This window comes from Neolamprologus multifasciatus, chromosome 4, assembly GCF_963576455.1.
Source record: "Neolamprologus multifasciatus chromosome 4, fNeoMul1.2, whole genome shotgun sequence".
Classification (NCBI taxonomy): Eukaryota; Metazoa; Chordata; class Actinopteri; order Cichliformes; family Cichlidae; genus Neolamprologus; species Neolamprologus multifasciatus.
Window position 1 is genome coordinate 22,286,986 of NC_140442.1, and position 27,955 is coordinate 22,314,940.

At 39.8% G+C, this 27,955-nt stretch overlaps 3 protein-coding genes across 5 annotated transcripts; all 3 read right to left on the bottom strand.

Moving 5' to 3' along the window:
* Positions 1 to 1,974: 1,974 nt before the first annotated feature.
* On the bottom strand, positions 1,975 to 6,720 carry LOC146520418 (GTPase IMAP family member 7-like). The gene is made up of 3 exons (XM_085157579.1): positions 6,474 to 6,720; positions 4,509 to 4,861; positions 1,975 to 3,427 (listed from the first exon to the last, which is right to left on the bottom strand). The coding sequence occupies exons 1-3, from the start codon at positions 6,529 to 6,531 to the stop codon at positions 2,822 to 2,824; spliced, it is 1,017 nt and encodes a 338-aa protein (XP_085013705.1). The 5' UTR covers positions 6,532 to 6,720; the 3' UTR covers positions 1,975 to 2,821.
* Positions 6,721 to 7,536: 816 nt separating this feature from the next.
* On the bottom strand, positions 7,537 to 14,489 carry LOC146520419 (uncharacterized). Of its 2 annotated transcripts, XM_085157137.1 has the most exons (5): positions 13,149 to 14,489; positions 12,942 to 13,010; positions 10,342 to 10,634; positions 8,821 to 9,127; positions 7,537 to 8,742 (listed from the first exon to the last, which is right to left on the bottom strand). In XM_085157137.1, exons 1-5 carry the CDS (start codon positions 13,366 to 13,368, stop codon positions 8,249 to 8,251), a joined length of 1,383 nt encoding a protein of 460 aa, XP_085013263.1. In that variant the 5' UTR covers positions 13,369 to 14,489; the 3' UTR covers positions 7,537 to 8,248. The 2 variants fall into 2 exon arrangements, with proteins under 2 accessions (XP_085013263.1, XP_085013262.1); XM_085157136.1 differs by having other exon boundaries at positions 7,539 to 9,127.
* A 4-nt stretch (positions 14,490 to 14,493) lies between these two features.
* sp100.1 (SP110 nuclear body protein, tandem duplicate 1) lies at positions 14,494 to 27,321 on the bottom strand. Of its 2 annotated transcripts, XM_085157130.1 has the most exons (16): positions 27,178 to 27,321; positions 25,483 to 25,648; positions 24,881 to 25,099; positions 23,642 to 23,761; positions 23,304 to 23,437; positions 23,166 to 23,210; positions 21,602 to 21,641; positions 20,924 to 20,986; positions 20,708 to 20,830; positions 20,353 to 20,489; positions 19,698 to 19,766; positions 18,355 to 18,491; positions 16,294 to 16,405; positions 16,118 to 16,192; positions 15,219 to 15,362; positions 14,494 to 14,585 (listed from the first exon to the last, which is right to left on the bottom strand). In XM_085157130.1, exons 1-16 carry the CDS (start codon positions 27,319 to 27,321, stop codon positions 14,496 to 14,498), a joined length of 1,818 nt encoding a protein of 605 aa, XP_085013256.1. In that variant the 3' UTR covers positions 14,494 to 14,495. The 2 variants fall into 2 exon arrangements, with proteins under 2 accessions (XP_085013256.1, XP_085013255.1); XM_085157129.1 differs by having other exon boundaries at positions 23,166 to 23,437.
* Between the last annotated feature and the right edge of the window lie 634 nt (positions 27,322 to 27,955).

Genomic DNA, 27,955 nt, shown 5'->3' on the forward strand with positions numbered 1-27,955 from the left:
AAAAATGGTTGCAAGTGCACGTACGGTATGATTTACAAATGTGTATAATATGTATAATTTTGAGACAAATTTCACACTGCCAGCTTCGCCGAGATCCGCAAACTTGAGCTGTGTTCATGTCCCAGTGTAAAAATGGGACATTTGAGTTTCCTCCGTATACCTGCATTTTGTTTATTTATTTATTCAAATAAAGTTGTCGTCCCTTTTTCTAAATACAGCAGAAAATATAATTTACCAGTTACAGACAGTACACAGCTGCCTATATAATAATCTGCTGCTGCATGCTGGACGATCTTCTGCTGGGAAAAGTCAGTCAATGCGCGGTTGCAGAACACAATGGATGCACATCACTGTGGATCATCCTCTGGAGTAAACATATGCTAACTAATCTCTTTATATTTCTGAATATAAATATAATCCAGGTAACGTGGAATAACACTGATGTTAATTGACCTTTCTCTAATTAAAGCAGGCTAACATTAATGTTAGCATAACAAATAACCAAGGACATTTGAGTGTGTAACAGGTTAGTGTCTGTAATTGGTAAATCTATGTTTTCTAGTAAAGTGGCCAAGAGCTATTCTGTTTATTTAGAAAAGAAACGTCTGGAAGCTTGTATGTCTCAGTTTTACACTTGGGATTAAACGTTACGTTTGTGCCTCGACTAAACAGTAGCCTATGGATATTTCTCTCCATATCCATGTAACAAGATACATCCACATTAAAGGAGTATGTATAGGTTTCAAATAAACTGAGCGAAAGTTTTTTCATCTGAGCAACCTCTGAACTATAATGTGTTTAGTCCAGTTTAATTTTTTTTTAATGTAAAATGAACTGTTGTGACCAGTTGGAATTAGCCCATGATAACTTCATAAATCTTGCCTTTTAGTTATTTAGGAGTTAATTTATTTAATAGTAATAGTAAAGGAGGGGCAAGATGTCTAGGCACGGTGGCGCACCTCTTCAGTGAAGTAGGTGAAAATGGAATTAACAAAATATCCACAAAAACACTTAAAAACTATTTATATGCATCATTGCCTCTTCTAAGAAAACAAAGAGAAGCCGATTTTTACAAGTTTTATAGTAGAAAAACTATTAAAAAACTGTGGCAGTACAGTGTGCTGATTAGAAATGATTGTGTGGTTCTTTCACCTATGCTGAGCCACTACACAGACTCACCTCCTGAGTTTCACTTTAAACCCTGACTGTACTCATTTTACTTTCACCCACAATCAGAACAGAAAATAGTTATTTTTTTAAATTCTTTTTCACTGCATTTAAAGCACATCCATTAGAATTAAATCAGAAAATGTTTTATTATCATGTACTAATCGTATTTTATTCTTATATTAATATAATATACCATGGTTCAGTTACCTTTGTACAAATATGATTAGTTGAATTGTGCTTTAAGGAGAATATTTTTACTTTCATACTTTGAGTACATTTCAGAGCCTGTACGTTTTCACTTTTACAGTATGGAACGCTGTCATGTTAATACCAGAAGATGCTCAGTACTAGAGTTGGAGACCAAGATCGGTCTCGAGACCACTTCTACGTGGTCTTGGTCTTGTCTTGGTCTCGACGGACTTTGGTCTTGGTCTTGTCTTGGTCTCGACGGACTTTGGTCTTGGTCTTGTCTTGGGCTAAGAACCCTCGGTCTTGTCTTGGTCTCGCTGTCTCAGCTCAACATAGTGGTTGGGAGATTTGGAGTCAACAGTATCCATGACACACAACATAACGGTTGATAATGTGTCTTGCGCAAAAGCATCACCTCTAAGAGCCGTGCTTAGAGAGTGCTTTGTAGTGAATCAGAAGAGTCGACTCCCATTGACTTAATTTCTTTTCACTGCTCAGCTCTCACACAGTGGCTCAGCTATGCTCCAAGCAAAATATATATATATTTTCAGCTCCAAGCTGGACACACGACCTAAGAGATCTACTGTTCACTGAAGCCACATCAGGAATGGTCTCAGTGGAAAAGATGGCTGTCAAGATGTCATTTTTAAAGAAGGAAAAAAATCTAAAAAAGACTGAGGTATGCCAAATTACACAAGAACTGGACAAATGGAAAATCAGTGGCAACTGGTCATATGAAGTGATGAATCCAAAAGCGAAACTCCTGAGTTAAATCATTTGAAATTTGAACACAGAAAAGTACCATCAGATTTGATCCATCATGTGTCAATGTGTCAATCAGTGCTTCATTTTATGACACGACAATGATTCCAAACACACTGTTATTCCAGAAAAAGCATACCCGGATAGAAAAATACAATAAAACATTATCAGTCATGGACCGAGCTCCCCAGAGTCTGTACCTCAACATCATTGAAGCAGTGTGAGATCATCTTCACAGAGAGCAGAACAAAAAGCTGTCAGCATCCAAAGACAGCTTTAAACAATCTTCAAGAAGCCTGCAGAACTATTCCTGAAGACTACTTAAAGAAATGAGAACAAAGCTGCATAAGAGAGTTCAGACTGTGTCACAGAATAAAGGTGGTCGTACCAAATACTGACTTTCAAACTAGTTAGCATTTTAAAACTCACTTCCTTGGATCTACTTTTTTTCCTAGTAAAATATAAAGAAAACGTGGTGTGCCGAGCCTTTTGTGTAATACTTTAAATATTGTTTTTATTAGCATTTTTACAGTTCTGTTATCTGATTAAATATGAGAATAATGAGATGATATCAGATGACAATATTTTCTAACTATGGACAGAAAAATTTGTATGAAAATTATTTTTGTTAATTAAATGAGTTCGATATATCATCTGTCACATATTTGAATGATAAATCACTAACACAGTAAAAGCTCATCTATTTCTTTTTCTTAGAAAGACCTGGTATTTTTCCTGGAATAATTGGAAAGGTCTTAAAAGACACAATCAAAATGATTCCTATTCCACAAAGCCATTCAGCTGCTACCCCAAAATAACAGTAGACACAATACAGTAGACAGAATACAGCCAGCACCGGGATGCTCTTCCTGAGGTAGGACTTGCTGCACAACTCCCTCTCTGCGTCTTTTCTTGCCCTTTCCTCCTCTTTTCTCCACAGCTTTGTCTTCATCATCTTTAGCTCTTCATTCTTGTAACGCTCCTTCAGATTTTCCTCCTTTTTACTGATTTCTTCATGTCTCTCTGTAAGGATGCTTTCCTGTCTTTTTCTGATTTCCCTCTCCTTCTTAGGATACAGCTCTGTATTGTAGAAACTACCTCCATTCAGGGCCACCAGGGTCTCGATCTTCTCCATAAAAGTTGTGACCTGCTTCTGGTCCTCCGGGGTTTTGTTGTTGAAGACGTGGAAGCCACCGCTACACTTGCGTATGAAGTTGCGGAGGTTCTCGTCACTCTCAGTAATGATGTTGTTTATTGTTTTGTCTTCCAGGCAATCCCCGTGGGTGAACAGCACGATGGTGTAGTCTAGGGCTGGGCGATATGACCCAAAATTCATATCTCGATATTTTTTACCTGGACGGCGATATAAGATATATATCTCGATATATTTTTTTAAAGCCATAAAGTAAGAACAAAAAGAGAGTTCTTAGTCAAAGCTGTGTCCCAGATGTCACACAGGCACTTTTATTAACATAGAGCGTAGATGTACAAAAATTTACTCAAAAATAAATTATCAGCATTTATTAAATAATAATGCTCCATAAATAAAAGAAAACAATGTTGTTTTTGTGCATAACAAAAAGCTCACAATTGTGCAGTCAAAATGTAAACTAACAGACGATGAGCATAATAACAAAGACAGATTTCACAGCTGCTCTGTTCCCAAGTTCTACTGCGTGACTGACAGCCTTGAGTTTGAAATCCTCGTCGTAACCACGTCTCTTAACAGGTGCCATTTATGGTCCTTATACACAGTAGGGTAATATTACGTTGAAGCACAGTACGTATCACTCCGCGAGGCTCCTCGGTAGCCGTAATGCTCTGACAATCCATCAACCGGTGCAGCACCGTAGCTTACCAAAGTCGTACTAAAACATTTTTTGACAGATTGCTGAGCGCTGTGTACCACATAAAATCGGTTCGCGGCCATCAAGCACAACCAGAATTCATACATAAGGCGCGCTGTCAGCTTTTGAGAAAATGAAAGGATTTTAGGCTGTGCAGCGCCTCTGGGCTGCATGGCGTTAGCGTGGTTAGCTCGTTAGCGTGGTTAGCTAGCTAACACATTGATGGCGTCCAGCCCCACACACGGGGCGATGCGCAGTAACTCGTTAACGGAGATTTGCCGTGTCCATCTTGTCTCTGCCTGCAGGTGAAGCGATGGGGGAGGAGGGGGAGTTGTGTTCAGTGAAGGAGAGGCGAGGCCGAGTAACGTTGTGTAAAGAGAAAAGTGGACGAAAGAGAGGCAAATTTGCGGCTCCACAAGTATAATTATAACGTAACATAGACTATATCGATATAAAGGATATTGTCACATCTTATATCTCGTATAAAAATATATCGATATTTTTTAAAAACTCGATATATCGCCCAGCTCTAGTGTAGTCCCACACTCTTGGGCCAAACTTTGCTTCAATCAGCGTGTGGGTGTCTTGGTCTTCCTGAGTCAGCCTTCCTAAAGGAACAACATATGCAAAGACGTGGGGTCCTGGTTCCTGGAGTTTCAGGCGCTGAAGAATCTCTCGGATGATGTCCTCCTTGTTGCTTCCCTTCTCGAAAAGCCCAGGTGTGTCAATCACATCGACAGGTACATCTCCAACCAGCCCAGACTCTTTTTCACAGTGAACAGTGATGCTGCCCAGCTTCATCTCTGACCTGAACACCATTTTATTGAGGATGGTGTTCCCACTCGAGCTCTTGCCTGCACCACATTTTCCAAGAAGCATGATCCTCAACGGCTCTGTCAACCCAACAAAAAAGCATTTTTAAACACTATTCAGAGTTCATGAAAGTCGTTGTGCCCTTCATTCTGACTTCTGATATTATTATTGTTTATTTGTAGAAATTCATGTCTTTCACATATTAGCCCAGACTGTTGCATCCCAGGGCACAAAGAGTATGAACTTTTTTATTATGTTGTTACATTGTGGCAAATACAAAGCATTTTGGCATTTGTTGATGATTATAATAAAAAGTAAAGATTAATACACTGTATGTTGTCTCATGTTACCATTTGTGGCTTGTTTTGTTTTTATATGCCTGTTGAAATATTTTTTATTATCTTACTTTTTCAGAAAATAGATGCTTACTAATCTTTTGTTAACAAGTTGAACCTCAACCAGAAACTTTTGGTGTGTGGCATAATGTTTAACCGCTCTTCTTTGCAGAACTGGTACAGTTTATCAAAATTATTTGCTTTGTTGGCAAAGAACCGGGTTTTAAGCTTAGTCTTGTTGTTGGCGACTGAAAGTCTTTGATTGAGGTGCACCTTGCTCAAAAACCCACATCCCACCTTCTTCAAATGCAACAAGAATGGTGTCAAACGTTTGCGCTGCAAAAATTTTCTTTTGTGCCACTATCATTTTAAATATATTAATAAAGGTTTCTAGAGGTCATCAGAGGTCAACCATTCATGTGATGAAAATTTCCAAAACATTGGAAATGTTTCTATGCAGGCCCTTAATGGAGGTCTTAAGGTCTGTTGCATCATCTTGTGTGGGTTAAAGGTATTCTGTTTATAAATAGCCTATAATTAAATGAAGTGTTTTTAGCTCAAATGAAAAGGCTGCGGATCACTAACTATCATGTTTCATAACATTATATTACTCCAGCAAATAATTTTTTTCTCTGACAGAATGCATACTTTATTTTAACTAATATATGTTAACCTAATTTTTTACTTTTAAGAGTGTGATAATGATAAACAATATCCAATACTGATATTATGTTTCACAACGTTTTCACAGGTTAGACCACCGGTAAAGAAAGGGGCTGGATGACCTTAGGTGACCTCTACAAAAGTGGGAATAAGGAGCACGAGAATGAGATGGAGACATTAAATGAACATTAGAGGCTAACAGTACTGTAGCTTAATTACACATCTCAAAATCACTGTTGGCTAACTTGGTGTAGGTGTGTTAATTAAACACACACACACTTACAGGAAGAAAGCAGATAAAGAGTCACTGCCATTTTGGAATTTTATTTTTATTAAAGTACTGTAAAAAAAAAGTCAACATATTATATTAATTATATTATCTGGTATTTTTCTCCCCATTGTAATGTCATATTGTATATATTGGCTTCAATCTTCAAACATCTGAAACAAGCCCTATAAACTGCAGTAGCCAACAGCTCAGCTAAAGCACCAGTATGACTCACACTGCTTACTTTTTCTTTCTATATGTGTCAGCTGAACAAGGGTAGACACGTGCTTAAGAACATGGCTGCGTTAGTAACTACACCAACTACACCCACAGGGGAAAAATACATACAAACATACAAAAAACAGAATAAAAACATTAAACTAAAAACTTTTGACTTTTAACAGCATTTCCGTATTTCATACTGACCCTGCTCCTGCTCACTTTCTGCTGGACCAGGTATGCTGTCAGCGGCCTGAGTGCTCATGGTGGACGACAACAAAGGTATCACCAAAACTGTAGACGTCGGTTAACTTGTCCTCGCTGGCCTGACAGTCCTGATTGAATCTCACAGCAAGTCTGTTAGGTAAAACTTTTTTCACCACAGCTTCCTCAGTGCTTTCTGTTTTAAACTGAGGGTGGGGCTCTACAGTCACGTGACCTGCTGGGTGCCCCGGGGGAATACCACCGCATCCACCAAGTTACTGTCCAGTCCACGTACGCTGAATAATTAGGTCAGCAGCGACAATCGGCCGCCAAGACTATTTCCACCCAACCTGTTTTAAATAAACCTCTGAACTTGGCACTCTACCCGCGTCTTATAGAGAGTCACTGGATGGGACACACTTTTATTGTGCAAGGGATCAAAGATCTGATGACTTCTTGCATAACAGCTTAATGTACAATAAAGTTATGATTTCAAATAGAATATCATTACTTTCATTTTGACCGAGAAGTAGACTTTGATTCGTTGGTATTTTATAGTGAGTCTGAGAAGCAATGCAACGAGGAAACAATTAAACTATTACATTTAAGGATATTGCGATTTTTATATCGCTGATCCTTTACAAAATTCACGAACCGCCTAAAGTGTGTTAAGACAATTGCGCTTTAAAAGTTTGAGAAGCAATACAATGAACGGTCTCAGCGCGCCATCTAGTGGTCAGTATACTTTAATGCTTCATAAAACGTCCCGATCAGGGATAAAGCTTCGATAAATTCACCCTGGATTGACAAAATGTAAAATGAAAATATTTTAAAATGAGAGTATTTACTTTCAGCAATGAAAAGTAATCAGCTACACTTACTCAAACACTGGACCTATGTAGTATTTTGAGAGTACATTTAGTAAATGGTTCATTTTTCAGCTACATTTCAATGAAATATTGTAGTTTTAACGGTAATACTTATCTGAACATTATACTCATTATCCAAAATAAACCAAAGCCTGGCTCTCAGTCATTTATTCATTCATGAATAAATGAATCTTGTCTTAAATCTTAGAACAAATCCTCAACAAACATAAGCTGACTCAGACTCACACAGACTCATTGAAGGATTTAACAGGATGCAACTAATCTTACTGGCTTGTACTTTATTTTAGGGTTGACTCTGTGATCAGAACATTTGCTTTTAAGACACATACAGTTAACATCCTACAAGCCTACATGGAACCTGAGATTATCTGTTTGGTCACTCATGAGGATTTCCTGTTAAAACCTAAAAATGAAAAGTAACAGGGATGATTCAGAGCCCTGCTTATGAAGCTAAAACCTTGTTGTCATTTAAGATTCTTTATTAAATAAATTTTGGGGGATTTTCTAGGCCTTGATAATATTTTAATGGTTGATTTGATTGCATGCAAAGTTTATTGTAACTTTTTAGTAGTTAATTGCTGTTTTATTTAATCTGGGGACAAAGTTTTCAAATGACCACAGCTTTAAGGTGCATATCCAAAGAATCTTTTTATTTGATGTTAGTGAAGCAAACTAACATATTTACAAAGCACAACAATTTAAAAGCACAGAACAATGACTCACCTTTGCGCTTGTCTGTTATTTAGTTAAGAGTTCGTCAAATTCACATTTATATTAAATTATGCTCATTAAAGTAGCATTATAGTGCATGAGAGCTTCATAAGGAGGATCTCAGGTGGGGAAAAAAACAAGGTCAGGAGATTCTACTTTCCAGGCCTTCACCGTAGATTATTTCCGATCAGCCAGCCTCTGTAGGAGGGCGATGACTGTGTCCTGTTTGGAGGAGAGCAGCTCCAGGGCCGTGGCTATCCTTCCTAGGGACTCGGACATTCGCACCTCCCTCCTCTCGCGCCTCTTCTCTCTGGCTTCAACCCTGCGGCGAGCCACTCGATCGAGGTAGGCCTGCTCCTCCTGTCGCTTCAGAATCTCCTGGAACAAAGTGGAGCCGCCTTCCTCTGCTTTCGCCTTCTGGTTCTGTCCTTCAGTTCCAGACACAGTTGTTGTAGACAAAGAGGTGGCTGCAGAGGAAGTGAGGCAGGAGGATGTGAGGGGGAATGAAGAGGAGAGGCCGAGGAGATTCTGGCTTTGGGTGAGCGATGTTGTACTCAGGCGAAAAGGGATGACACCTGATGAGATGGATGGAGCTTTGCGGCTCGTGTAGCCCAGTGTGTTGAGGTCCGTGTTGCTGGCAGAGATGAGGGAAGGGGATGTGGTGGCTGTTTCTGTAAAACAAGGCGAGGTGATAAAAGAAGGAGCCGGCACAATGGTGGCTGGGTGAATACTAGTAGTAACAATGTCACCATTGAGGACGATCAGGGGCTTGAGGTCTGGAGCATTAGTTGAGCTAATGGTCGCTGGAGTCACCGACGTACTGGCAGCGGTGCCAGCACTGGAGCCCAGACCTACTGAGTCCACACCACCACCAGCAACAGCAGCGAAGTCACTGCTAGGACGGATGATGGTGGACGTCGGCTGTGGAAGCTGCAGGGGCTTTGCAGCAATCTTAGCCAAAGGAGCAGGCAGTGTAGAAACCGTGCTGCCGCCTTTGTTTCGTTTGTTGTTGACGATCTGAGTGCCAATGGTGTCGCAGAGGGTGGCGTCCATCAACTAGAGTGGAACAAGACACACACAAAGATATGGAGAAAGTACACCAATGAATACATCAAACAGCATTGGAATCCATGTCTTACAAATACCAGTTAACCGTATGCTGTCTTAGGCTGACATTAAACCTTGTTACTTTATGTTATAATCCTAGTTATTTCTGCTGTACTTCCTCACAGTTGTTCAGATTAAACATCCCTGTACAAGAACTATTCATCATTTAACCCTGTGAGGTCCTTAAAGTCTTTCCATCTCTATATTGACTCAGTTCTCTTATGGTATTAAAAATTGTATAAATTCAGAACCACTCTGTGTGATACAGTTTTTCAAATGCGCAAGAGTATGGATTTGGGGGTGACAGGGTCATGGGCAGCCAAGGGGCACTGATCAGGCCGGGAACGAAAGCTGGGCCCATGTGGTCTGATCCAACAGATGAGCTACTGTAGCTCAAATTGCAAAAAAAAAAGAAGTTAATACTAATTCTGATAGAAAGGTGTCAGAATACACAGTGCATCACAGTTTGTTGCATATGGGGCTGCATGGCCACAGACCAGAAGGTGCCCTTGTCTGAGAGGTCTAGTGGAGCCCATGCTTCGATGGGTCAGGGATGCTTTGGCAGAAAAAGGGGAAAAACACAATATTAGGCAAGTGGTTATAATGTTATGGCTGGTGGTATATCGCCAACAGCAGAAGAATGCTTCTGATTTCTAGTTTTGAATTTTGTAAGACAGACTAGGCCTGTACTCTACATCGACCACACCTTCCAAAAATATATAAAGCAGAAGTTTCTTCTTTCTGCACAATTTTTATACACACACACACACACACACACACACACACACACACACACACACACACACACACACACACACACACACACACACACACACACACACACACACACATTATCCACAGATGCAGAGTGCAGCTGTTAAACTGGATAATGATTATTGGGGGCCGCGTTTGAGGTCAGTTACATTTGCCCTGAGGGGAAATTCACATCTCTACAACTGGAAATTTCAAGTGTCTCACTCTCTAGTAGACTGTGTAGTGTACAAAGGCAGACTATGCTAAAGCACTTGAAAAAGGAAAAGGAGAAAAGAAAGAGGACTAAAAAATTTCATAGCAACTATGTCCAACTGTGAGGTTTACTTAAACCAGTACTTAATGTCAGCAACTGCTTTTTATCCCCAGGTTTGTCTTCCCGTTAAACTCACATCAAAGAACTCCCAAGACGTCTTAGCATGTCCCGTCTCCCGGCTGCGGTCTTTAACCCTCTTGTATGTCACAATGAGGTTGTTCCACTTGCGACGGATTTTCTCAACAGGCAGTATGTGCCCCTTGGAGGCCATCTCCTCTTGGACACTCTGGAAGAGCTGCGAGCGTTCCCGAGTCTCATAGAGACCCCAGCGACGCCCGACGGCCTCAATCAGACACAGAACGGCTTTGGAAGAGAAATCCGAGCCAGAGCAAAGCGTCTTCTCGGAAGGAGCAGGGGGCATTACTGAAGCTGGGAGAGAAAGAAAGCCACTTGTGGTGTCACTTCATATGTAAGATAAATGGGTTAAGCTGGGGAAAATCTTATATACATACAGTTGTTATCAAACGTTTAGATCCACTCATCATGGGCGTGAATATCCTGGTAATTCTGGAATTTCAATGATTTCTTTGAATTGCTCTTTTTCCAGGGTAGACTTACTGCACAAGTTTGAATTTATTTTGGATTTTATCTAAAACATCTAAAACACACAGTCAGTAGTAAACATACAGGTGCAAATATATAAATATACTCAATTAATTCTTTTAATAAGTGGAAATTCTATAAAGCCTTTAAACCTGAGAAGACTATTAGTGATTGACTATAACTGGTAGTTTCTCTTTGCCGTCATAAAAAGGATTTGTTTAATAGCACTCACAGGTTTGAACAATACAAGACAGTTATGTACAGATATCAAATACTGTACATAAGTGTGAGTTATTTGGATGTGTCAGCACTTTGCTAAGGTCTGGAAAAAGACCCAAACTGTCACCCTCAAATGTGAGAAAAGTGGTCAGGATGTTTAGGAACAATCCAGGAACAACCAGTACTTCCATGTGCTATGGAATCCAGTGGAATACCGGCATCACTGTCCACAGTGAAACGAGTCTTACATTGCCATGGACTGAGAGGGTGCCGACCAAGATAAAAGCATCTGGTCAAAAATCAGCACCTTCAAGCTTATCTGAAATTTGCAGCTGCCCACATGGACAAACCAAATGTCTTCTGGAGAAAAGCTTCGTTGCCAGACGAGACAAAGATTGAGCCACAATCAGGTATGTTTGGAGGAGTAAAGGTGAGGCTTTGAAATCTAAGAGCCCTGTGCTAGCTGTCAAGCATAGTGCTGGTAGATTCTTACTCTGGGGCTGTTTTGCTACCAGGCGTAAATCAGGATTTGACGTAAAGCTTGAAAATAGAATCTCCAGTTCTGTCCAAGTTTGAACATACAGTTGAAACTTGGACCCAGTTGGATGTTCCAACTGGACAATGATCCCAGGCACACAGATAAACTGGTTTTGGAATAGATACAGTAGACAAACATTAAGCTTCTTGGATGACCTTCCCAAAGCCCCGACCTCAACCCTGCTGAACATCTGTGGACAACACTTAGAAGCTGAGTCTGTGCCACGAAACCAACTGATTTAAATGAATTCTACCAATTCTGCCAAGAAGACTGATCAAATATCCAGCCAGGAATATGTCAGAAGCTTGTTGATGGCTGGTCGAGGTGCAAGTTGCAAAGAGACATTAGTGGGGGTGTGTGTAAATATTTGAGCCCATATGTAATGTTTGATCCTGTGTAGGTTGATGAGTGGATGTAAACCTATGATCACAACTGTATTTGCAGATACAGAAAAACTGCATTTTCTGTATCTGTATTTTCTAATGAGAGATTTTCAACATTTCTGTTTTCCCTCTTGTCGTTGGTTTGACGTGTGTGGGGGTTAGTTTCAACAGCCAGAGTCAGAATTTAGCAACATTTGACGAGCTATCAAACACCCCAACAGATGCCCATCAAATCTGATCAAAACACACACAATCCCAGTGATGCAGGAAGTTTATTAATTGTGAAGGATAAGAACTGAATGGCTAAGACTTGAACCCTAGTTTTTGTGGACTTTTTCAGGTGCGTGAAATAGGCACAAAATACATGGTGTATCAAAAAGAATCATCTGATTTCACAAGGCTATATTTTTTTTTAAATATTAGACATAGAAGCTTCCAGTAAATTTTAAAATGCATGAGCGAATGTAAAGTTATACACACAAATTTTATAATGTTGACAAGTGCTTAATATGCCCACCTCCAGACCAGCAACCAATTTCAAAATGCTTTAATTCCACAATCATTCACCTAAAGAAACACATACTGGCTGCAGTGACTCCAGATATGCTCATGGGATGAGTTTGACATATGCTGTGTATCCACGGGGGACTTATTGAGCACTTGTGCACACTGTAAGTTTATATTCAGCCATTACTTGCATAAAAGTATAGTCTTTTCTTTTCGATGCACCCTGTGTAATAGCATTTCTATGCAAATGATTAAAAAATGACATGTTTGAATTTTTAGGTTATTCAAATTCCTTTTAACAGTCATGAGATTTAATGTGTATATGTGCAAATACATCATATCATCATTTTATATGAATTATTAAAAGAGGTTAATGTACGCAAGTGTTGCCAGTTATTACTTCTGCCAGAAAGACTTCAGTCAGTCAGGTTATGTGTTTTGTTACATTCTTGCTGGTGCTCTCCTCTCACTTTGAATCTTACTTACCTGGAGCTATCTTCAGGTATGTTTTTCCATCCCCAGATGTGGTGAAGAACCGCTCTGTGCTAACAGGGTCTGATGACAGAGCAGATAAAAGCTACATAATCTACTGAAAAGCAACAGATTCTGAGTGGCCATTAAAAAAACAAAAAGAAGAAAGGAAGCAAATAAACGAGGCCGAATGGCCATAAATCATCTCAGGTGAGCACTCACACAGTAGTACAGGAGTAGTTGTCGTGGCAGCTTGCAGCTCTGTGTCAGCCAGCTCCTCTGCAGTCTGTTCCCCTCCTCCTCCTCTGCATGCGGTATCTCCGCAGGGCGCAGGCGACTCCTGCCTGCCCAAAACCAGCGCAGATGCATTTTCATCCACCGCTTCAGTTTTCACATGCAGCGCTGCGACGTGGTTGCTGCCTCCTTGCAGATCTCCCTCCATGGCTGACACAGAAACAGAAAAAAAAAGGGAAAAGGAGCAGGAGCTGAAGGGAGAGAGCTTGTATTGTCTGCGCAGGCGTTGAATTGAGGAGAAAGTTTGGAGATCTCGGCTGTTAATCGATGATGCAGACTTGAGCGTGAAGTCGTGCAGCCAAAGTCATGACTGATTTAGCTGTGCGCGTGATGGACAAATGCCACCCCCTGCATGTTTTTCCGTGAGGGGCACGGAAATGGCTGCGCTGACCACCTCAGCTCAGCCGACGGATGCGCAGAGCGGCTGCGCAGCTCTCAGCAAGGATTTGCTGCTGGCAACCGTGACGGTGACGTCAGCTGACCGCACGTTTGGCACATGTTTAGTAACAAAAAACCAAAAAATAATTTTCAAAATAAGAAAAAATAATCCGGATTTAGCTGTCAACGTGCCAACATAGGGGAAAATTCTGCACGTTTTATTGCATTAATAATAATAAATATTAATACATTAAAATAAATAATACTAAACGAGGTAAAAGAAAAAAAATGCATTTTATTTTTTTCTGTGTTATTTGTGGCGTACACCAACAAACATTTTATTTAAAAACACCCCACATGTTAAAGATAACAGTAAAAATAAATTGAACTGTAGTGACAATAGTCCTCTTTGGACCAACACATTCAGATTTTAATGGTATAAACAACATCAGTTATATGTGAAACAAAGTTAGGGCAAACAAATGAAACTGGGAGCAATATATACATATATATAATGATAATTTTAACTTGACTTTTAAATAGGACAAGAGCTGTTTTTGGTTTCAGTGCACAAAACTGGAGAAAAACATTATTACAATTCCCCTTTAGACATTTGTCTTTGTTTTCAGTGTGCATTTTGTATGTAAACAACGTACACTATGGAACTACTCTATTTAATATTATACTGTAATGGGTTGTACTATGATGAGGATTATCCAATAATAGCTTTTCCATTAGTTGCGAGCACATGAACACAGAGTATACTGTATTTGAAATTCATACTGTGTGCAAACACTGATATCTAGTTACATTTTGCTACAGTGCCATCGCTGTAACACCTGTTTTTGATTGTTTTCTCAGCTTTGAAGTGTTAAAAACTGTCACACTGGTTCGAAGTCACTGATCTTGGATGTTGAAAGCCTTCTTAAACTCGCTGTCAAATAACTCCCTCAGTTGGTTGCCGATGGCAAGGATTTCTGGATTTCCCTGAAAAAGAAAAACAGCGATTGTCATTATATTATTTTCAAAACTTCTATTCTGTTTAAAAAAAGTTGTGTTTGTAATCCAACAGATGTGTCAATGTACTTTTAAGAACCTACAGTAATTGAGGGAAAAAAACAAAACAATGAGCAAACACTTGGCGGCGGTGGGAAGGAAGAACTCCCTTTTAACAGGAAGAGACCTCCAGCAGAACTGAGAATAAAAGACAGTAAGACAAACGTTTTCTATTTGAGATCCACTGTGAAATTGCAGGTACCCATGAAACTGGTCAGACCAGGACCCCCAGGGACCCAAATGCAGAAGAAGCACTGCATGGAAGCAAAGGTGAAATGGATGGTAGTTGTTTTGATTATGCCTTGTAAAAGCTGAACAAGGCAATTTGACTAAACTTTGAATGGCAGTCAGAAGAAAGTGAAAGCTTAAAGTCCTGCAAACATTTAACAACACAACACACTAATATAAGTCCCAAAGGAGATACAGCATCAGATGTAATCTAATTCTTCTTTTTTACATGCAGATGCAAACCTTTTAAAACCATATAAAAAAATAAAAACAAGCACTTAATAGACTATTGAGAGCACTGATGCCATTATCACATTTTCACTAAGAGTTTCTTACCCGGTTGAATGTCGCACAGTTGGCAAAAATAAGCTGGACATCAGAAACAAACTCGCCGACAGTTTGATACTGTTTCTGCTGGAGTTTCTCTGTTACTTTGCCCAGCCACATCGGCCTCTTGATAGAAGTGTTGTAGTTTGCCAGCTGTGGGTGAAAGCAGACATCCAAAAAACCAGAGTATTCTAGTCAGAGTTTTACACATACAGTGCTGTGAAAAAGTATTCGACCCCTTCCTGACTTCTTAGCTTTTTGCAAACTTGGTACACTTAAATGTTTTACATCAAAGCTAATTTTAATTTTAGGAAAAGAAAAAACAAAATGCTGTTTTTAAACACAGAATTCAGGTTCACTACTGTTCCAAATTTTCAATTTGTGGATAATGATTCTCACAATGGTTTGCTTGAGTCCCAAAGCTTTAAAATTGCTTTGTAACACAGACTGATCAATGTCGATGACTTTGTTTCTCATCCGTTTCTTTAGATCGTAGGATGTTTTGCTTTTTGAGATCATTTTTCCTACTTTTCTCTTTCAGACAGGTTCTATGTAAGTGATTTCTTGATTCAACAGATCTACCAGCAATCAGTCCTTGGTGCTGCCAGTGAAGCTGAACTGGTTAGTTACTGATTTAACAAGGGAGAGCGGTTACTTTTCACACAGGGCCAGGTAGGTTTGGATTGTTTTTTTGCCTTAATAAATGAAATCATCATTTAAAATCTGCATTTTGCATTTATTGAGCTTATTGTTGTCTAATATGAAACTCTAACTGGTGATCTGAAAAGTGTGACCAATATGCAAAGGCTAAGATAACTCACGTTTTCAGTGCACTGCACTTTATTTTCTATGAATGTTTTAAATCTTGATTCAAATGAATAAAAATTGCTTGCTTAAAAAATACTTACATAGCCCATTGGGTCTGGAGAAAACATTTGCTCCTCGTCAGCACTGCGCAGACTCAGGAGGAGATACTGGCATTGCTGTTGATGAAACAACAGAGGGGCAGGTCACAGCAATGTCACAGGGAGACGGGTAGTTAGATGGTTACATGGACAAACTTGTAGACAGAGAAGATTCTCACCATCATGTGTTGAGATATTTGTTGAGACATCACTGTCTTCACGTCCAGCTGGTCAAGGCAAACGTGATTGGCTCTAAAAACGCAGAATGTGCACAACCAGAGGCTGTCGTCGCTGCACACACATACACACACATACACACACATACACACACAGATATATATCAGTCTTAAAAACATAAACCGTTTTGATTTTTGTTTCAATCAGCTATATCCTTTTTATTCTTATCATACTGACAGCTGAATGTCTTAGCTTCATGTTATCACATAAAACAGGTACATTTAAAAAAAGCAGAACGTATGCCAGGATCATATACAGTAGTGTGTAATTCAATACAATATACGTGGATAAAAGCAGCACAAAAGTTGTTTTAGTAGAAACTACACTGAAAATGATGTCCACCTGACTGACCACCTTTAACGCTGAGCTAGAATTTAGTTTACAGAACTAGAAGATCTGGAGTAACACTCCACTTATTTGGACTCATGGTACAAGTCAATTTGCAAATGTCCTGTTTTGTTATCTACCAGGTCCAGAAGGAAATATCCTTAGCTCCTTCACTCTCTTTGCCAGCTGGCACCTAACTTTGTCTTTTCATTATAAGACTGTCAGTTTGTTTGGGAAAAAGTACTTCTACTTAAACGACGGAAAAACAATTACGCAAGTGTGCTATTTTACACTTGCTTAATTGTTAAGAAGTTCACAGACAGCACTGTGCAAAAGTCTTCAGCCACCCCTCATTTAAAAAAAATTATTTTTCTGGGAAATAAAGGGAAATAGGGCACGGTGGTTAGCACTGTTGCCGCACAGCAAGAAGGCCCACCATCAGGCCGGAGTCTTTCTGTGTGGAGTTTGCATATTCTCCCCGTGTTTGCGTGGGTTCCCTCCGGGTACTCCGGCTTCCTCCCACCGTCCAAAGACATGCAGCTTGTAGGGATAGGTTAATTGGAAAATCCAAATTGCCACTAGGTGTGAATGTGCGAGTGAATGTGAGTGTGAATGGTTGTCTGTCCCTGTGTGTTGGCCCTGCGACAGACTGGTGACCTGTCCAGGGTGTACCCCGCCTCTCGCCCTATGACAGCTGGGATAGGCTCCAGCGCCCCCCGCTTATCCTGAAAAGGATAAGCGGAAGCGAATGGATGGATGGATAAAGGGAAATAGATGCAGAGATTTGGAGAATAATTTTTGACTGTCTTTAATTCGGTTTTCTGTCAAGCTGATCACACACTGCTTCACTAATGTTGAAGTCCGAGCTCTGGGGAGGCCAATCCATGACAGAAAGTGTTCCACTGTGTGTGTTTTTGTTTTATTTTTTTTTATTCAGGTATGCTTTTACTCCATTGCCAGTGTGTTTGTGATCACTGTCATGCTGAAAAATGATGCTGCTCCTGATGATATGCTTTCCAGATTCCATCTGACCGTACTTTTTTGTGTTTATAATTCCCCATTTTCACAAGATTCCCAGCACCACTGGATGAACTGCATCCCCAGAGCTTCCACCATGTTTTACATTTAGCTGTAGATGTTCAGTGTTGGACCCTCTCATCCTCCTCCATAAATATGACAACGATTTGGACCAAAAATATCAATGACATTATTATATAAGACCTTTTGCCACTAAATTTCAATCCAGTTCTTGTGTAAACTGCCATACCTTAGCCTTTTCCCCCATTTTCCCTTTGTTTAGTGTGGATTCTTCAGTAAACCTGGAAAACTGTTGCTCCAAGCCAATTTAAAATATTAGAAAGTCTGGTTCATTGAAAGCAAATCATACAGAAATGAGAAGTGGCTCGAGACTTTTGCACAGAACTGTAGGGATATTCATTAGTGCTGCTTTAAAATGCTGAGTTCAGTTCAGTTGCAGGACTGTGTAATGGGAGCATTTCTTTCACCCTGTTAAAGCTGATTAGGTTTCTTTCCTGCCAATGCATTCTGTGTTGATACGACAAATTCATACAGGTTTAAAATATAAGAGACTCAAGCAAAACATACAAAAGGACAAAAGAGAAACAGCTGATTTAAAAAAATATATTTTAAATGGCTGGTCTTCCAGTAAGGCTCACTTCAGAATGATGTCGTCCACATGTGGCAGGTGGCATTTCTGGTGGAAGGATCGTGGGCATTCCTCGCACACTACCAGCTCTTGGTCTTCTTCTTCGTTTTTACAGATGCAACAGTCGTCATCATTTTTCTCATTCTCCTGGCAACACAGACAATAAATCACAGAAAATCTGTTTGTACACAAAACTGCTCCAAAGCGCCTTTCAGACCCAGGAGATGTAAAATTGCTGACTTCATCAAACGGTAACTATAACTGCCATCTATAAATTAAGAACACAGCACAGCCACAGCACACATTGACAATAGGCATGTTATTACTGTTACTTTTGAGAGGCCACATCTCACGTGTGGTTACAGTAATGCATAATCATAAACACTTTAGTAGATTTCAGCCAGTGGGTGAGATCAGACTTTTACTAATAGCTAAATGAAATATCTTAAGTATTGTAATGGAGAGTGATGGCTTCATAACAAATTATATTTCATCTGCGTAGTGACAGTGTAACTGCAGATCTATCTGAAGTGAAGATGAGACTCACTGTCTTTTACTTTTTTATTAATCCTGTAGAATTTAATCCACCTCTGCTGTGCCTTGTTGGTAAATGAGCTCTCTTTCTTTGGAAGCACTCATGAATTGATCTGTAGGTATATAAAAAACTCAGAGGAAGGGACTCCTGCAATCGGCTGCATCAAGCTTCAGCTCCTATTAAAGTTTTGTCAAAACCAGAATTAGGCTGAATCCATTATTGGTCACACTCATTAATCTGACCTGTCACAGATTTTTCGTTTAATGCGGTAAAGGCTTTGCCACGTAAAGTCCATTTTTAAGGCCCTTCAGTCTCTGATGGATGTGAAATTGCACAGCAGAGTGAATAATGAAAAACCCAAAGGTATTTTGGAGATGTCCGCGTGCTCCTTTGGTCAGCGTTGGTACAGAAATGTAGAAAGGTGTTAATTTTTAGACTTTAATCCATTTGCAAGCATTTTTTTTACAAAGTTGTGCTCTGTTAAAAGCAACAAGTAAATGTCTGGTCTGACCCACTGAATGTACAGTAAAGTGACTGAGGGCAGAGAATATCCATTAAGTTGCTGTCAGAAAGAGAAGGAGTCCCACTCCTGTATGTGATGTTAGGCTACAAATACAACTAAACTCTAAAAGGGGTTGGAATCGCATATTTCTGAACCAGAACAAGATAACTGAGAAAGGAAAAAAAGTTTCTTCTTTGTGGAATTATACCACAGATAGAGAGACAGATTTTGTACTATTTAGAAAAAACAGCATTGTGCAAGAAAGTATTTTTCAAACCAGTGTAGCATGAGGAAATGCCACTTGTCTGAAACTTACCAGGTCTTCAGGATCTGGTTTACACAGAGGGCAAGCACACAGAAGGGAATGGATCTTCAAGATCTCTGCCTGAAAGAGACAAAGTAACAATGTATTCATTTTTCAATCATAAGTTCTCACTTTTGGTTTAACAAAGCTTGTAACGCTCATATTGCCTCCAGACTAAAGTTGCTCTTGGGTTTACAGGTGAGACACAGTTTCATGAAAAAGTCTAAATTGTTAAGTCCTGTAATTTTTGGCAACTTCCAAATTATAATTCAAAAAGATCCTACAAAACCAAACTGGCACTGACCCAATTCATTTTTCCTGACATAGCCCCTAATTGTCTTTATATTCTTTATTATTTGTTCATTCTCTATAGCTGGTGTTCTGCTGTACGGTGCTGAAACGTTGATGTGCATTTGGTGTGTGCTTAGGGCTAACTGTGGTTGTTCATCAAAATGTCACCACATGTTAGCTTTCTGCATTTGGATTTTTTTTTTTACCATATTAGCTGCTTGAGGATTGATGACCGCAAATAAATACGAGTGAAAATGTAAAGATTGCGATCTCGGAGTGTAATTTTCCTCCCTCACTCTCACAGAGTACCTCACAAAAATACCCAAAGGAGTAGAGATAAGTTGCGGTGAACTAGGAACCTGCAGTGTAAACACACCTCCATGAGAGCACTCAGAGGTTTTCCATCCCATCTGATGTCTTTCTTCCAGGAAACATTTGTCGGACCGGATTCCTTACAAAAGTCCACTGGGGTCATCCAGCTTGTCTCAGTACGAATACTCTTGCCAAGTGTCCCTGGTGGGGGAAAAACATTTTGAGAAGAAAGTTCCCTCAGCTTAACTAAAATCTTTCCATTTAATTCAATTCAAAGTAGCAATTAGCAGCACCTGGATGCTACTTATCCTCTTAATTCCAATGGAAGTAATCAGAGTGTACTTTGTTTTTTTAAAGAACTGTTTAAACTTTTTCAAATGACTGTATCTGTATCACAGCACTTTCTTTTTTTAAGATACCTGATGCAAAACGTTTTTTGTGTAACGTCCCAGCTAAACCACCACATGTAACTTTGAACACTTTGGGGTTGGAAAGACTGGCCTCTGGCTGCTGCACCGTCTGCTCTTCTGCCTCTTCTTCATCTAAAACAGACACGTTATGAAGATAATACGTAACACAACCATGCGTAACTAAAAGAGCTTCCATCATAAATATTACACTGTAGAAACCAGCACCTGTGGTGGATTCATCACTTGATGAATCCTGGTCTTCCTCGTCATCTTCTTCTTTCTCTGACTCTAAAAAAGAGGATTTTATCCATGAAAACAAGCGGGAAAGAAGCTTGCCTTGCCTGTGCATGTTTGTCTTACACATGCATATTTTAAATTCAGAGTTTTATGAATATAAATATGTGCACAATATTAATAGAATGCCTGAAAAGATTTTAGTGACAATCATTCTGCTCAGAGAGAAACTAGAATCACTGCCTTGTGGCTGTATGCCTTCACCCATTAATATTCTTGTTTTTCATTTTGCATCTTATGGGTAGCTGTTTCTAAGTTGAGGGTCTAAGGAGAAACAATGTTGTTTTCTGTGCAGATTGGAAGCTCCTTGAGGCAAATTTCAGTTTTCTGATATAAGGATACAAAAATAAAATTGTTTTGACTTCAGTTCGTAGGGTTTTTCCAGTTCTGCTCTATTTCTTCTATGCTGGAGCACAAAGGGGGGGGGGGGGGGGGTATAAATGTCTGCAGTGCCTGCCTGCCTCAATTGATGCCATTAGTTTTAAATGCTTTAATATTTAATGTGAGATAACAGAAGCTCTTGTAACAGCTAGTGGGTAAGTGGGCTTATATGCTGTTAAGAACACTCACGTTTGATAAAATCTGTGTTTTTGCAGTAATAGAACAAACCTGTGGTTGCTTCTTCGAGTGAGAACAATTTTTTCTTGGCCTAGCAGCAAAAAAAGAAGAATGTGGCTTAGATTAGAAAAAAATGAAACAAACTAATTTACTTCTGAGTAAGAAATACACTACTAGTCAAAATCTGGACACACACTTTTCATGTAATGGTTTTTCTTTACTTTTACTACTTTCTACATCATAGATACAAACTGAAGACATCAAATATATGAAGCAAGATCAATGGGATTATGTAGAAAAGAAAAAAAAGATAAATAACTCTAAATATGATTTCTATTTTAGATTCCTCAAAGTAGCCACCCTTTGCTTTGTCGACAGCATTGCAAACCTTTGGCCTTCTCTCAATGAGCTTCATGATCGAGTCACCTGAAATGGCTTTCATTTCACAGGTGTGACTTGTCAGGGTTCATTTGTGGATCAGTTGTGTTGTGCAGAAGTCAGGTTGGTACACAGCTGACAGCCCTGTTTGACTAGAATTGATATTATGGCAGTGTCCCCAAGTGCAGTCACAAAAACCATCAAGTTCTACGATGAAAGTTGCTCACATGAGGACCGCCCCAGGAAAGGATGCCCAAGAGTCACCTCTGCTGCTGAGGATAAATTCATCCGAGTCACCAGCATCACAACTTAGAGCCCAGATTAATGCCACACAGAGTTCCAGTAGCAGAGACATCTCTACATCAGCTGTTCAAAGACTGCATTAATCAGGCCTTTATGGTCAAATAGCTGCTAAGAAACTACTACTAAGGAAAATCAACAAGCAGAAGAGATTGTTTGGGTCAAGAAACACAAGGAGTGGACATTAGACAAGTGGAAATCTGTGCTTTGGTCTGATGAGTCCAATTTTGGGATCTTTGATTCCACCCGCCATGTCTTTGTGCGATGCAGAAAAGGTGAACGGATGGTCTCTTCATGCATGATTCCCACCTTGAAACATGGACAAGGTGTGATGGTGTGGGGGGGCTTTGCTGGTGATGCTGTTGGGGATTTATTCAAAATTTAAGACACATTGAACCAGCATAGCTGCTACAGCATCATACAACGACATGCCATCCCATCTGGTTTGCGTTTAGTTGGACCATAACTTTTTCTTTAACAGGACAATGATCCCAAACACACCTCCAGGATGTGTAAGGGCCATTTGACAAGAATGATAGAGTGCTAAACCGGATGGCCTGGTCTCCACAGTCACTTGACCTAAACCCAATCCAGATGGTTTGGGATGAGCACAGGGTGAAGGCAAAAGGGCCAACAAGCACTCAGCATCTCTGGGAACTCCTTCAAGACTGTTGGAAAACCATTTCAGGTGACGACCTCATGAAGCTCATGGAGAGAATGCCAAGAGTGTGCAAAGCACAAAGATGAAAATAAATTATAACACAAGCTTTGAGTATTTTCACACTTTTTTGTTTACTACATAATTTCACGTGTTCATTCATAGTTTTCATGCCTTCAGGGAGAATCTACAATGTAAATAGTCATGAAAATAAAGAAAAACATTAAATGAGAACGTGTGTTCAAACTTTTGAGTGGTAGTATATACATCTGTTTTTACTTTTTTATTTCCTCCTTTGTAGGCCACTGTTTTCAGGTGACCCTCCTGTGAAAAATGACAAAAACAAAATAAGTGAAATTCACACTGGAAACTGCCGGAACATTGATCAAATAAGTTCAGATTTTCTTTTTGACAAACCTTTATAAGTTTTCCCAGCGGCGTCCCCCCACATCGAATGCTCAGCTTCCAGTTCTTGCAGCTCTGCTTTCCTGCAAACCTCTCAAACTCACCTGGAGCAAACCACTGCTTATTAGCCAGAATGCACTTCTCTCCTAAGAGATGCAGAGGAGGAGGAATTCAAAGAAATGTTTTACACACACACAGTTTAAATCTCAGTCATAAATGATCTCTTGTTATCTCCCAACTGCCGCTTTTTCTAGCTTGTACATTTTTCTATTATTTCACAGCTGTTGAACAAAGAACATGCAGCTACAGTAGACTGCAATGCAACAATGAAAAGACTTTGCTTATCTGACCTTTAGCCAGTTTGTCACGTTGTAGCGTTCCCGACACCTGTCCGCATGTCACAGGTAGCTGGGACTTGTAGAGGGGCCAGGTCCAAATTTCACCCTTCTCTCCCTTCTTCATGGGAGGAGCTGAGAAATACAAAATTTTATAAATGCCGATTCAAACATGCTGCAGTGTAGTCAATATACATGTTGTGGCTTTGGAAAAGACTTATGACCACATTCCCTCAGACATCTTGCAGTGAACGCTGCAGGTGTAGAAGCAAGAGGTTCTGTGGCCACTTGGGAGGTACCTTTCCATGGATTCAGGAGAATGATTGGAAGAACCAGAGGTCAAAGGACCTCAGTTCTTTGCAGGTGAAGTTCATCCACTGAAGGTTAATGTAGAGCTTGATTAATGTGGTATTCTCCACCTGCTATAACACTATTTACTCAGATGGAGTGGAGGAGCTGTAATAGTGTAGCTTTGTACAAAACATCAGAGAAGAGACAATTCCGCTTCCAACATAAAGAGAAAGTAATGAACATATGGCAAGTTTTTATACAACTCTATGCAGTCCTGTGAATAACTCGAGCCCACAGTTCATTGAGGTTTGCGGACATTTGTTTATGCACAGCTGTCTTAATTTCCCACCACACCAACATTTCAATCACGTTGAGGTCTGGACTTTGACCAGTCCATCGCAACACCTTCATGCTCTGCTATTTTAGCCATTCTGTTGTATATTTGCTGCTGTGGTTGGGATCATTGTCATATTACATGACCCAGTTTCAGCCAAGCTTTAACTGTCAGACAGATGGTCTCACATTTGACTCTAGGACACTTTGGTATACGAAGGAGTTCATGGTCGACTCAATAATGGCAAAGTCCAGGCCCTGGTCCACCAAATGATCATCCCGAAACTCACCACATACCAACTGTGATTGACAGCTGGTATGTGGTGAGTTTCGGTTTTCTCTAAATGTGCATTATGGTCGAACATCTCCATTTGGTCTGATTTGTCCAAATGACATTGTTCCAGAAGTCGTGTATTTGTAACTTTTCGAACCTAAGTCATGCTGCCATGTTCTTTTTCAAGAGAAGAGGCTTTGTTTTTGGTTGAGTCTAGCCTGGGGTAGAACCAGGGTATTTTAACCCAGTGAGAGCTGCTAAAGGTTAGAGGATGAGAGATGTCTTTTTAACTGTATAACTCCTGTTGGCATATAGTCACGCTGAGAACAGTAAAGCATAAGTGAGGAGTAACTTACTGAAACATATTTTCTTGGACTTCTTCTGAGCCGAGGTAGACAGGCCTGATGGACCAGGCTGCTCATCCTGCTCATCACATATGCTCTTGCCATACTTCCTCTTCTTTTTCACTGAGTTTTCCTTCCTCGCCTCTTCTTCTGAATGTTCAGTTTTTTCCTTTTTACCGTTGTCTTCTGTTTCAACTTTCTCAGGCAATTGTGTGTCAAAATGGTAAGACCCTGAAATTACATTGAAGTCCAAGAACATAATAAATATCTAATAGAAGCCAAACAACTTCTAGGGGTCAATTTTAAAGTCTCAGTACATAGCACGCCCACTTGCTAACAAGGTTTAATATAGTCTAAATTACAACATATTAGCTGTTACAAGATGAGTCTTCACATAGACAGAGGTTCTCTTTGACTCGTTACAAGCCTATCAAATTATTTTTAGTCCTGCAAAGGCATTAATGCCACCACAAAACTCTCATCTTAAAGTGGACGAGGTATTATTCCATTCAGATGTCTTTGGCCAATTCTTTGTTTTATCAATTAACTTGTCAGAGACACAAACATACTTATTATACAGTCATTAAGAGCATCATGAAATAGAAATATCTTACCGTCCATGAGGCTTTTGCGCAGCATTTGCAGTTTGGGGTTCTGGCTCAGGACAGTTTCCTTGAAGGCACACTTCCAGAACAGTTTGATGTGCTCTGAGTTTTTTTCCTCGAACCAGTCGAGGATATCATAAAGGCCCTTCTCTTTTTTCTTCATTCGACTCACCTTCTGTACACACAGTATCGAGAAAATTATTATTGAGCTGTTTAGTCTAGGATTCAGTAAGTAAATACCAACATACTGTCCTTTTCACAAAGTGTCTATGATAGTAGATTTAGGAAAAACTGCCCCTCTAAAAGAGAAGGTATGAAAAAAGTATGATGTTTATGTTTGCCACTCCAATAATGGTGATTGGATCGATTATATGTGATTATTTAGGGGAGGACGTTTCCTTCTCTGAATAAGCTGGTGTTTTTTGCATCACAATGGGGAACTATATTTATGTAAGGTGGAGTACTGTGCAAAAATCGTGACCCACCTTTCATTACTTTATATTTTATTTCCAAGGAGACGTCTTTCTTGTTTGTTTTTTTTAACTGGCCTTGATCAATAGTTTCAAAAATTATAAAGTTTTACTTTGGACATTGCCTCCTTTCTTGCCAATTTTCATTCCAGTCCTTGCATCTGACCATTTTCAGAGGAATGCTTTTATTATTTGTTAAGCCACTTAACACTGACCCATGAATCATTCAAGCATAAAAAAATCTACCTAACTCAAGGGATGAAGCAGAGTTATGTCTGTACACAACAGAAAACTTAGCAAAGAACTAATTTTAAATTGTACTGTGAAATATGTCCTTAAAAGATTTGACAAAACTGACCAAGTGGAAAAAAAAATAAAGGAAGCAGTAGGTCTAAAGAACTATTTACAGCAGATGAACCTGAAAAACTGTAGTTTGGGAAAAAAACATTTCAGTCAGTGGTGTTTGCAATCTTGCCAAAATTGATGGAATTACTATGGCTTCATTTTTCAGGATGATAATGATCCCGAACACACTGTCAGTGCAGTAAAAGCGTACCTGGATAGAAAAACACACAGTGGAACACTGTTAGTCGTGGATTGGCCTCCCCAGACCCTGGACGTCAACATTATTGATCATCTTGACCGTTATACTCAGTGTATTTCCTTTTATGTTTGCACATTCAAATAAATCTACAAACTTATTTCCCATTTTCCCCGCAAAATTTGGAAAAACGACGCGTGACTTAAGACTTTTCCAGACTACATATTTTATTTCATTTTAATCTGTTTTTAATAACTAGCTCTGGTTGTGAAAATGTCTTCTTTTTTTAGTAAACAGCAGTGTGAGTTACAGGCGAATGTCAATTCGCAGTGTCTTGATGCATGCTCAGTCATCCGGTAAGTAAATCCCAAAAAGCTGATTCTGTTCATTCAGTGTTGCTAGTCTCAGTCAGGCAAAGGTAGGCTACTAAGGCTGAGAAAACCTGCAGTCAGCTGAGACTGAAGAAGTTGTTACGTCCAGATAAACAGAATCAGCTTTTTGGGGTCAGTTCGCCGTATTTCCCTTGTTTGAAATCGACGCTTCATGTGTACCAACAACTCTGATGTAATCATGTATCACTTCCGCTGTTCACTTCCCGCTCTCTCATTAACGTCCTATTCAAATAGCACTCGCCTGAAATGACTGTAACGAGGTTGATAACAAATGCGTAACCTTTCCACTTGAGTTCCTCACCTTGAACCTGTCTTCCGGGATCAGGTTGTAATCCTTGAGCTTGCAGAGGAAGGTGACCGGGTTTTCCATGCAAGAAATTTCTGTTTTATTGCAGTGTAAAAAGCGCAGCATTTCCTCCAACTCCAGGAAATCCAGCGGATCCATCGATGGTCTGTTCTCCCCACTTTTCTACAAAACTGTGCCAGTTCCCAAGAGATCGCACTCACTTATCATCCAGATGTGATATTAGAGCTGCAGCACAGAAATAAAGCGCTGCATTCGTGGACCTTGTGCCGTTTAACAGGTAATAATTAACTCCTCACAGGTCTCCTCACCCTGCTCCACCGTTTACATGCGCGCACAGTGAAACTCAATCCAAGTTTATGTAAAACAAAAAATCACAATGTTGAGTAGATGCAGACATAAGCGGAAGTTTTCCCTCTACGGGTCAAAGTGTCTGATCTGGGAAAGGCGAATACTGGTTTCTCGGTTCCTCCTCTCAGTGACGTTTGGAAAGTGAAACCTTTTTCAAGAGCTCTTCTGTCGGCTCACCAAAAACTGCAGACCGTGCGCCTTGCTGAGATTTATTAACCCCCCTTTAAATTATAGCCATGCTTATTTTTAAAGTAGACCCGAGACTTACAGTCTGTGGTCGAAACAAATCAAACTCATTCCTGAGCGTCTGACACGAAGAGACAAAAGGGGGATTCATTAAGGTCGCCCACAGTGAGTAACAGTGCGAAATTCAACAGCCTCTTTGATAAAACAATGAGCATTACTGTCGTGGTTGTAAACAGCT